This window comes from Pongo pygmaeus, chromosome 4 (assembly GCF_028885625.2).
Source record: "Pongo pygmaeus isolate AG05252 chromosome 4, NHGRI_mPonPyg2-v2.0_pri, whole genome shotgun sequence".
In the NCBI taxonomy this organism is placed as follows: Eukaryota; Metazoa; Chordata; class Mammalia; order Primates; family Hominidae; genus Pongo; species Pongo pygmaeus.
In genome coordinates, this window is record NC_072377.2 from 137,087,111 (window position 1) to 137,099,178 (window position 12,068).

The 12,068-nt window shown below is 39.0% G+C and overlaps 1 protein-coding gene across 4 annotated transcripts in view; it reads left to right on the forward strand.

Annotated features, from left to right (window-relative positions):
* RAD50 (RAD50 double strand break repair protein) overlaps nucleotides 1–12,068 on the forward strand; it is an 89,984-nt gene that overhangs the window by 12,408 nt on the left and 65,508 nt on the right. For all 4 annotated transcript variants that reach the window (XM_063665492.1, XM_054487367.2, XM_063665491.1 and 1 more), the window contains one exon: nucleotides 11,013–11,164. In XM_063665492.1, the coding sequence (XP_063521562.1) occupies nucleotides 11,097–11,164 (68 nt within the window). In that variant the 5' untranslated portion in view covers nucleotides 11,013–11,096. The remainder of the gene's footprint in view (nucleotides 1–11,012; nucleotides 11,165–12,068) is intronic.

Below are 12,068 nucleotides of genomic sequence, written 5' to 3' on the forward strand. Positions count from 1 at the left end.
TGCCTGTATCCCCATTGTATCTTGGATGTAATAGCTTGTTTTGATTTTACAGATTCATAGACCAAAGGGACTTGCCTTGTCTCAGATGAGACTTTGAGCTGTGGACCTTTGAAGTTAATGCTGAAATGAGTTAAGACTTGGGGGACTGTTGAGAAGGGATGATTGTATTTTGCAGTGTGAGAAGGACATGAGATTTGGGAGGAGCCAGGGCGGAATGATATGATTTGGATTTGTGTCCTTTCAAATCTCATGTCAAATTGTAATCCCCAGTATTGCAGGAGGGACCTGGTTGGGGTGATTGGATCATGGGTGTAGATTTCCCCCTTGCTGTTCTCGTGATAGTGAGTAAATTCTCATGAGATCTGGTTGTTTAAAAATCTGTCACAATTCCCCCTTTACTCTTTTTCTCCTGCTCCAGCCATGTAAGATGTGCCAGCATCCCCTTTGCCTTCTGCCATGATTGTAAGTTTCCTGAGGTCTCCCCAGTCTTGCTTCCTGTATAGCATGTGGAACTGTGAGCCAAGTAAACCTCCTTTCATTATAAGTTACCCAGTTTCAGGTTTTTTTTATAGCAGTGCAAGAATGTAGTTATACAACTATAATCTTAATATATTGACTTAATCAATCCTCCTGTATGTAATCAATATCTCATCGTTGCATCAGGGCTCTAGCACCCTATATGGGCTGACTCCATCCCTGTATGCCAGTCTTCCTTATCCTGCGTAGGCTCTAACTCTTCATTCTGACTCCCTCACAGGATGCTTTTCCATTCTGTATAGACTTTGACTTCTGGTGCTGGGTCATGTCCTCATTCCCCGCCCTTCTCTGATACCCGGTGGCCTCTTGCAGGGATGCCCACTGTACTCTGACCTGAATCTCCCCAGATCTGTGTCACTGAGAGGGTCACTCTTCTCAGTCTCATACTTTATACCAGGTGGCTTCTTGCAAGAATGCCATCTCTATGATCTGACTTCCCCCAGCCGACTTACCCCTCAGGTGGGCCCCCTTCTCATCATTATCAGGCTCTGAATCCCCACACTATTCCCTGGCGTGGACACTCTGCTTCCGAGCTGGATCCCCCCTATTTGTGGATTCCTCTTTCATCCTGCTGGAACTCCGATACCATTAGACTCTTGAAACTCTGTCTATGCCAAGCTGTTTCCCCATGAGGATACCCTTCTCAGCCTACTCAAGCTCATTTATTCCACTCTAGGCTGAGTTATAGGTGCCTTAACCTTCAGCTGGCATGAACACGCACCTTCTTCTGCCCGACCTAATGGTTTTACGACTAGATTGTTTGGAGAAAGAAGGGTTTTTCTTATTTTTTATTTTATTCTTTTTGATAGAAATTGTTCTGAAGTATAATACACATTTATTTGTTTTAATAATTCAATCAAAATTACACTTCACTTTTGAAGTGACTGTTCTTCAATAAGAGTGTCAACAACAATATAGTGATAGAAATGCTAGAAGATAGCCCTTGCTTGAATTCTATTTACTAATTTGATGTTTTCCAGGTAGCTAGGTTCTCGAAAAGTAGATGCGATGGAAAATGAATAGTGTATTTGGCTTGCTAGTCAGGAACACTGTAAACAGATTAATTTTTTGCTGCATAAATACATAGCTCCTTAGTTCAACTACTGTGGATTAAACCTTCAGCAGAATGCTCTCCTTATGATGAAATGACAGAGTCAAGTCTGGGCTTTCAAAGCTTTATACTGACCTCTGGCCACCTCCTCATTGAAATGTCTGTATCCTAAGAGGCTGTATCTGAGTAGCCAGTCCAGCGACTTCTTCCTCTTTACCTCCGTCCTCAACCCTTGTCCAGGCTGCCTTCCTATCTCTCCTTGATTATTCCCTGCTTCATGTCTTGACTCAGTTCACTCTGTTCACCCTAAAGACAAAATAATTCTTCTAAAATGCATATCTACTTCATGCAATTCCCCTGGTCAACCATTTAGTGCCATCACCTTAAATCCAAAAGCCTTACCATGTTTAGAAGGCTGTTAATTTCTGAAACATTTTAGGATGATACTCCTCTTTTCGCTACTTTCTATGCCAAACATTCTGAAATTTCTGTAGTCACATAGTGACTCAGATCTTCTCATCTGGTTAACTTCTACCCAGATGGGTAGAAGTTTCATTTAAACATTCACTTCCTTTAGAATACCTTCCCTGAGCTGTCCTAGATAGGTTAGATGCTCCTGCTTTGTACTCCCGGATTATCCTGTACTTATGATGGTGTTTAGCACACCTTATCTACATTTAACCTATCTTCCATGCTCCAAAGGAAAAAAAGTCCGTCATTTTGAACCAAAACAACACATGAAACCTACAAAATGCCTGTAAATATTTGTTGAATGATTAATTGAATTAGTATCAAAGTTAAATTCATGCCAAGAAGTCATTAAAAAGTCAACAAAGGATCTTTTATGATTTTTTTTTTTTTTAAAAAGCAGAATCCAGTACTTCTGATTTGGGTTGCAACAAAATAATGAGTATCACACTTATACTCACAAGATGAATAACTGTAACACTGGAACAGTATGTGGAACAACTATTTTCAGGCATTGGACCACAGATAATGCAGGGCTATATTCTTTGAGAAAGGAGAAACGTAAAAGGTGATTCTGCATTCATTCCAGCTTTCTACCTAGGAACATTTTGTAAACTTTGGCACATGGAATTGGAATCCAGTAGAGAGCTGGGCAGAATTGGGCATCACTAGGCAGATGAAACAAAGATAGGATTTTGGATTTGCTAAAGTGACTGGAAATTGTAGAGCAGAGTACTGAAGTAGGGTTGTTGTGCCGAGATGGTGTACCAGAAATCTGCATAAGGATCTTTTGAGTCTTTGGCCAGATACTAAGCTATCCATGTATAGGATGAGATTTAATGAGGGCTAGTAGAGAACAACTACCAAGGTGGCAAGTGGGGCTGTGAGTGGTGTATTCTAAAGGTCACACAATGCTGTGAGACGTTTGAGTCCTGATATGCCAGAATGGAGTGACCTTGTGGAACTCTCCAGTGTTCACTTGAGACCTCAGAAAGGCCCACCTAACAAATACTGAAACCAGGTTTTGATAGAATCAAGCTGAGTTGCCAGTAAATTAACTGGCTGCTAGAACAAAACTCAAGACTTTTTAAAGGAAGCCTATTCAGTCCAAGCTCTCAATGTGGCATCTACAATGCAGAATATAATTTTAAAAATTAATGGGAATATGCAAAAGAAAATGTGGTCTATACCTGAGAAGGGAAAAGTGAGTAGAAACAGATCCAGAGATGACAGATTTTGGAATTAGCAGACAAGGATTTTTTTTTTTTTTAATTATTTTTTGAGATGGAATCTCACTCTGTTTCCCAGGCTGGGGTGCAGTGGCACAATCTCGGCTCACTGCAACCTCTGCCTCCCAGGTTCAGGCAATTTTCCTGCCTCAGCCTCCTGAGTAGCTGGGACTGCAGGTGCCCACCACCATGCCTGGCTAATTTTTTTTTTATTTTTTATTTTTAGTAGAGACGGGGTTTCACCATATTAGCCAGCCTGGTCTCGAACTCCTGACCTTGTGATCTGCCCGCCTCGGCCTCCCAAAGTGCTGGGATTGCAGGCATGAGCCACTACGCCCGACCGGATTTTTTTAAAGCTATGATAGATAAGCTCAAGGACTTAAAGGAAAAGATGGACATAATGTGTGGGAAGACATCTAAACAGAGTAATAAAAACTATAAAAAAAGACCCAAGAGGCTGAATGCATCACAAGCAGCAGAAACATACCTATGTTGTACATTACATTCAAATTGCTCAAAACTAAAGATAAAATCTTAAAAACAGGTGGAGGAAAAAGTAACACATCATGCAGAGGGAAAGAATAATGAGTATGATTACTTCTTAGGAAAAGCAATCTAAACCTGAAAACAGTGGGACAGCACCTTTAAGGTGTTGGGGAATAAAAGTTAAACTCCTATATCCAGCAAAAATATTCTTTGAAAATTGGAGGTGAAATGGAGAACATTTTCAGATTTAAAACAAAATGGTAGAAGTAATTTGTTACAGACAGGCTTGCACTATAGTAATTGTTAAAGAAAGTTTTTGAGGCTGAAGGAAAATGTCGAAAATGATTGTAAATTAGTCCTAGAGTAAAAGCTGCTCTAGGTCCCCCTTTACAGACCTTAACAACAAAGGTTCAACAGAATCCAACTGTTTGTTGCTCAGAAAACTTAACTGCATGCCAGAACAAGGTTCAATACTCATTAAAGGAATAAAACAAAATCTTTCACCCAACAATACAAAATTCACAATCAAAAGTTAACAAGCATCCAAATAGCAGGGAAATAGGACCCATAATCAGAAAAATCAATCATATGAACAGATCCAAAATGAAAGAAATAATAGAATTAGTAGATAAGAACCCTAAAACCTTATTATAAATCTTATAAATATGCTCATAGATGTAAAGGAAAACATAAGCATAATGAGAAAAATGGAAAATAATTTTAAAAACCCAAATAAACGGAATAATGGTGTTTTTGTATATAATGGTACAAATAGGTTAAAAGCAAAAGGATTGAAAAAATGTACTGTGCCAACTAATGAAAAGAAAGCTGAAGTGACCATATTAATACCAGACAGAAGACATCAGAACTAGGGAAAATGAGACATTTTATGATGATAAGAGGTCAATTTACTGCAAGGACACAAAAATTCTAAATGTAAAACTTCCAAATATATGAGGCAGAAACCTATGGAACAGAATGGAGAAATACACAAATCTGCAAGGTCAATCGGAGATCTCAGTACCCCTCTCAGTAGAGAAAAGAAGCAGCAGATGAAATATCAGTAAGTATATGGAAAATTTTAACAATACTGTTAATCAAATCAACCTGATTGACATTTATAGGACATTCCATTGAACGACAGCAGAATACACGTTATTTTCAAGTGCATGTGGAACATTCTCTAAGATAGACCAACATTCTGGACTGTAAAACAAGTGTCAATAAATTTATAAGGAGTAAAGTCATAGATAATGTATTCTGTGACTATACCAGAATCAGTAGCAGAAAAATATCCAGAAAATCCTCAAATAATTGAAAAATTAAGCAGCACCCTTCTAAATATTACATGGATCAAAAAAGGAATCACAAGACAAATTAGAAAAAATTCTTTAAATGAATCAAAAATATAGCATGTAAAAATTTGTGGGGTGCAGCTAGGTAATGCTTAGAGAGATATGGTAGAAAAAACCAATCAGTATAATTTGCCACATTAACAGAATAAAAAAGAAATATCATATGAGCACCAATAGATACAGAAAACGCATTTCAATTTAATGCTCGTTCATGGTAAAAACCCTCAGCATAACTAATGGAGGAATATTAATTCCTGAATAATTCAGTCCAAAATCCATTAGGTGTGGCTGAGTGAGGAAGGCATCCACAAAAACAAGCTGTGACAGCCTGGTGGGGGATTGGAGCCCAAGTAAGGAATCTACGAGTTTATACTGATACAAGAAAATGGGGGGAAAAATGGAGAAAGAGCAAAGCCCCTTATACTAGAACCTTAACTAATATAAAAGGAATAATGGAACTAGAAAATTACTATAGGCATACCTTAGATATTGCAGGTTAAGTTCTAATGGATGGCTGTCTTGTCTACATTGAAAATCTGTTGTTTAGTGTAGCTACCTACATCAATTACCTTAGCTAAATCTGCTGGATAACTTGCCGCAGCTTCTGCATCAGCACTTGCTGCTTCACCTTGCACTTTTATGTTATGGAGACAGCTTCTTTCCTTAAGCCTCAAGAACCAACCATTGCTAGCTTCCAACTTTTCTTTGCAGCTTCTTTACTTCTCTCAGCCTTCATAGAATTGCAGAGAGTTAGGGCCTTGCTCTGGATTAGGCTTTGGCCTGAGGGAATGTTGTGGCTGGTTTAATCTATCCCAACCACTAAAACTTTCTCCAAATCAGCAGTAAGGCTGTTTCACTTTCGTATCATTTGTGTGTTCACTAAAGTAGCACTTTTAATTTTATTCAAGAACTTTTCCTTTGCCCTCACAACTCAGCTAACTGATGAAAGAGGCCTAACTTTCAACCTGTTTTGGATTTTGACATGCTTTTCTCAACTAAGCTTAATCATTTCTAGCTTTTGATTTAAAACAAGAGACTTTTGACTCTTCTTTCACTTAAACACTTAGGGGCTGTTGTAGGGTTACTAATTGGCCTAATTTCCGTATTGTTGTGTCTCAGGCAATCAGGTTCCAAGGAGAGGGAGAGAGACGGGAATGGCAGGTCAGTAAAGCAGTCAGGACACACGCATTAATGGATTAAGTTCACCTCTTATATGTGGATGGTTTGTGGCACACAAACAATTACAGTAGTAACATCAAAGATCACTTATCACAGATCACTATAACAGATACAATAATAATGAAAAAGTTGGAAATATTGTGAGAATTACCAAAATGTGACACAGAGACACAAAGTGAGCACATGCTGTTGGAAAAATAGCACCAATAGACTTGTTAAATGCAGGGTTGCCACAAACCTCTGAAGAGCACAATAAGATGGGGTATGCCTGTATTTGATAGCTGTCATAATAATAATTCATTCAGGTAAGAAACGGTAGATGCTAAAACTAATGGAAGAAAGTTTGATGAAGTATGAGATAGTTATATGGTCTCTGCATCTCTCCCTCAAATTATTAATTAATTGTAAAGAAAAATTTTTTGATGGAGAAGCTAGGAGATACACCTTTATCAAGAGATTGAAGTTAGTCTAGGCAACATGGTGAAGCCACATCTCTACAAAAACTACAAAAATTGGCGGGGTGTGGTGGCACGCACCTATAATCCCAGCTACTTGGGGGGCTGAGGCAGGAGGATTGCTTATGACTCGGAGGTCGTGGATGCAGTGAGCTGTGTTCATGCCACTGCACTCCAGCCTGGGTGACAAAGTGAGACCCTGTCTCAAAAAAATAAAGGGATTGAAGTTAATACCCTCCGTAATGAGATAAATGGAAATGATGTCCTATCTGATGAGATGCAGTAAAAGGAACTCATCATCACTTGTATAATATTCCTGCCAAAGATACATAACCTGATTCTAGTCATGAGGAAATATTACCCAAATTTTGGGAGGTATTCTGCAAAATAATGGTCTGTACTTTTCAAAATTATCAGTCATGAAAGTCAAGGAAAATCTGAGCAACTACTTCCGGCTGAAAGAAAGTAAAGAGACATAACCACCAAATACAAAGTGTAATTCTGAACTGGATCCTTTTGCTCTAAAGGACATACTGGGACAAGTGAATTAGGCTGTAGAAAAAGAAAAAAACAATCAGTATAATTTGCCACAGTAACAGAATAAAGAAGAAAAATCATATGAGCATCAATAGATACAGAAAAAGCTTTTCAATTTAATACCATTCATGATAAAAACTCTCAGCATAACTAATGGAGGAATAGTTATTCCAAAAGCCGTTAAGTAGGACTGAGTGAGGAAGGCATCCACAGAAGTACCCTAGGGATGAATAGATGATAGAATTAGTAGATAAGAACCTTAAAATCTTATTATAAATCTTATAACTATGTTCATAGATATAAATAAAAACATAAAAATAAAAACATGAGAAAAAAGGAGGACAATAACCAAAAAACCCTAAATAAAGTAAAAGGAATAACAGTGTTTTCATATGTAATAGTACAGATGGGTTAAAAACAAAAGGATGGAAAAAATATACTGTGCCAACTAATGAAAAGAATGCTGAAGTGACCATATTAATATAAGACAGAAGACATCAGAAAAAATAGGTGTTTATATGATATTTGAATGTCTGTTCATTGTTGGTCTTTTAGGTCTTATAAGATGATGGTTATTTTCTACTACTTTAAGGGAGCATATTAAATTTTTTTCAACAGACTTTAAATCTTATTTTGTAGACCAGCTTTGGGTTTATAGCAAAATTGAGCAGAAAGTACAGTTTCTGTATATTCCCTGCTGGTACACACACAACCTCCTCTACTATCAGCATCTAACTTTTTGTGGATATTTTGTATCATTCAAATAATCCAGTGTAATCTTTCTATTTTAAAGTCAAGTGATTGACACCCCAGTTCCATCTGTAATGTTAATTCTCTTTTGCTGTGTAATGTAACATTCACAAATTCAAGGGATTAGAATGTGGACATCTTTGGAGAACCATTATTTTATATGCCACAGCTGAGTTGATGGTAACTTATCACATATCGGAACAACTGGCAAAACTTGAATGGGATTTGTGGACCATGTGGTAGTAATATATCAGTATCAGTTTCCTGATTTTTGTTGTTGAAAATGTCCTTGTTTTGTAGGAAATACTGGTGTTGGGATGTCAGATCAGCAACTTACTTTCATGTGGTTTGGGGGGCAGGAAAGCTATGTATACTGTAATTCTGTGTATTACTCCATTTTGACACTGCTGTTAAAGACATACCCAAGACTGGGCAATTTACAAAAGAAAGAGGTTTAATGGACTTACAGTTCCATGTGGCTGGGGAGGCCTCACAATCATGGTGGAAGGTGAAAGTCATGTCTCACATGGTGGCAAATAAGAGAGCTTGTGCAGGAAAATTCCCCCTTACAATAACCATCAGATCTCGTGAGACTTACTATCATGAGAACAGCACAGGAAAGACCTGCCCCTGTGATTCAATTATCTCCCACCCGGTTTCTCCCACAACACATGGGAATTCAAGATGAGATTTGGGTGGAGACACAGCCAAACCATATGATTCCACCCCTGGCCCCTCCCAAATCTCATGTCCTCACATTTCAAAACCAATCATGCCTTCCCAATAGTCCCCCAAAGTCTTATTTCAGCATTAATTCAGAAGTCCACAGTCCAGAGTCTTACCCAAGATAAGGCAACTCCCTTCTGCCTGTGCGCCTGTAAACTCAAAAGCAAGTTAGTTACTTCTTAGATACAATGGGGGTACAGGCATTGGGCAAATACAGCCATTCCAAATGGGAGAAATTGGCCAAAACAAAGGGGCTACAGGCCCCATGCAAGTCCGAAATTCAGTGGGGCAGGTGTATCTTAAAGCTCCAGAATGATCTCCTTTGACTCCATGTCTCACATCCAGGTCACTCTGATGCAAGAGGTGGGCTCCCATGGCCTTGGGCAGCTCCACTCCTGGCTTTGCAGGTTATAGCCTCCTTCCTGGCTGTTTTCACAGGCTGGTGTTGAGTGCCTGCGGTTTTTCCAGGTGCACAGTGCAAGCTGTCAGTGGATCTATTATTCTGGGGTATCTACCAGTCTGGAGGACAGTGGCTGTCTTCTCACAGCTCCACTAGGCAGTCTCCTCCATAGGAACTCTGTGGGGTTCCAACCCCACATTTCCCTTCCATATTGCCCTAGCAGAGGTTTTCCACAAGGGCCCCACCCCTGCAGCAAACTTCTGCCTGGGCATCCAGGTGTTTCCATACATCCTCTGAAATCTAGGCAGAGGTTCCCAAACCTCATTTCTTGATTTCTGTGTACCTGCAGGCTCAACACCACATGGAAGCTGCCAAGGCTTGGGGCTTCCACCCTTTGAAGCAACAGGCCAAGCTGTACCTTGGCTTCTTTTAGTTGCGGCTGGGACACAGGGCACCAAGTCCCTAGACTGCACACAGCAGAGGGACCCTGGGCCTGGCCCACGAAACTATTTTTTCTTCCTAAACCTCCGGGCTTGTGATGGGAGGGGTTGTCACAAAGGTCTCTGACATGCCCCTGGAGACATTTTCCTTATTGTCTTGGTAATTAACATTTGGTTCCTTGTTACTTATGCAAATTTCTGCAGCTGGCTTGAATTCCTCCTCAGAAAATGGGATTTTATTTTCTATCGCATTGTCAAGCTGCAAATTTTCCAAACTTTTATGCTGTTTTCCCTTTTAAAACTGAATTCCTTTAACAGCACCCAAGTCACCTCTTGAATGCTTTACTGCTTAGAAATTTCTTTCACCAGATACCCTAAATCATCTCTCTCAAGTTCAAAGGTCCACACATTTCTAGGGCAGGGGCAAAATGCTGCCAGTTTCTTTGCTAAAACATAACAAGAGTCACCTTTGCCCCAGTTCCCAACAAGTTCCTTATCTCCATCTGAGACCACCTCAACCTGGATTTCATTGTCCATATCCTCATCAGCATTTTGGTCAGTGCCATTCAACAAATCTCTAGGGAGTTCCAAACTTTCCCACATTTTCCTGTCTTCTGAGCCTTCCAAACTGTTCTGCCAAACAGGCAGAGGCCTGTTACCCAGTTCTAAAGTCGCTTTCACATTTTCGGATAACTTTTCAGCAGCACTCCACTCCTGGTACCAATTTACCGTATGAGTCCGTTTTCACACTGCTAATAAAGATATACCTGAGACTGGACAATTTATAAAAGAAAGAGGTTTAATGGACTTACAGTTCCACCTGGCTTGGGAGGCCTCACAATCATGGTGGAAGGTAAGGAGGCGCAAGTCACATCTTACATGGACAGCAGCAGGCAAAGACAGCTTGTGCAGGGAAACTCCTTCTTATAAAACCATCAGGTCTTGTGAGACTTACTCACTGTCACAAGAACAGCATGGGAAAGACCTGTCTCCATGATTCAATTACCTTCAACTGGGTACCTCCTGCAACATGTGGAAATTCAAGATGAGATTTGGGTGGAGACAAAGACAAACCGAATCATTCTATCTTTCTATAAACTTGTGATTTTTAATGATAAAAAACTTTTTTGATGCTTACAGAGATAAAATTCATTTATTTGAAAAATTTGCATACCTGATCTAATGATGCTGAATAAAGGAGGTAGATAATATATCATTTTTGTAAATTAATTAAACAGTATTCTTCTATATTTTGGATAGCATGTAAAAATGTCACTCATTTTGGATGTTTTTCTTTTTGTTCCCTCATTTTGGGTAAGATTGCTTATGCCTTTTCTCTCAGAACCAACACTGGTGCTTATTAAAGTAACATAAGTTTTTTCTGTGTTTTCCTTCAAAGGTTGCTCAAGAAACAGATGTGAGAGCCCAGATTCGTCTGCAATTTCGTGATGTCAATGGAGAACTTATAGCTGTACAAAGATCTATGGTGTGTACTCAGAAAAGCAAAAAGACAGAATTTAAAACTCTGGAAGGAGTCATTACTAGAACAAAGTAGGTGTTTATATGATATTTGAATTTCTGTTCATTTTCAGTCTTTTAGGTCTGTAAGTTGATGGTGGTTTTCTACTACTTTAAATTTAGGGGAGCATATTAAATTTTTTTCAATAGACTTTAGACTTTATTTTTTTAGAGCAGTTTTGGGTTTATAGCAAAATTGGGCAGAAAGTACTGAGCTTCCATTTTCTCCCTACCCCCACGCACACACAGCCTCCTCCACTATCAACATTTGATTTTTTGTGGATACTATTTGTCAGTTAAATAGAATGATCCCATTAAAGACTTAGGGTTATGTTCCATTCTCTTGAGTAATTTCTGAACAGTTGCTGAATTGAAAGCACATAATCACTCAAATACAGGTTGAATGAGTAAAAAATTCTAGTGTCATGTTTAAGAATGAGTGAGATGAGAAGCAGACAAGTAGGAAAGAATGATAAATTGTTCCTTTCAACCATTATCATTCTGTTAGAGGCAGGTATCATTTTCTAATGGATATGGATTTGGGGATTAGGCTACCTTAGATTTAAGTCTCTGTCTTTGTTGAGCAAATTACTTGACTATTCAGCTTCTTCTCCTCCCTTTTATTTAACTAAGTAATTCCCTTATTTAACCAATAATGCACATCTACTATGTGCTAGAGACACTATACTGGCTTCTCAAGCAGGTTTTCATCATTGCCATTTTAACACACTCAAGTATCTCTCATACCCTGGGATTTCATTCCACTCCAGTTACTACCTGTCTCCTTCTTCTCCTTTATAGCCAGTCTTCTCAAAAGAGTTGTTGATACTGTCTCCATTTCTTCACCTCCTCTTCACTCCAGTTGCAGTCCCATTCGTCCTTTGAAACACCTCTGACTAAAGTTACTAATAACTCTGTTTTTAATTAGGGTAATGCT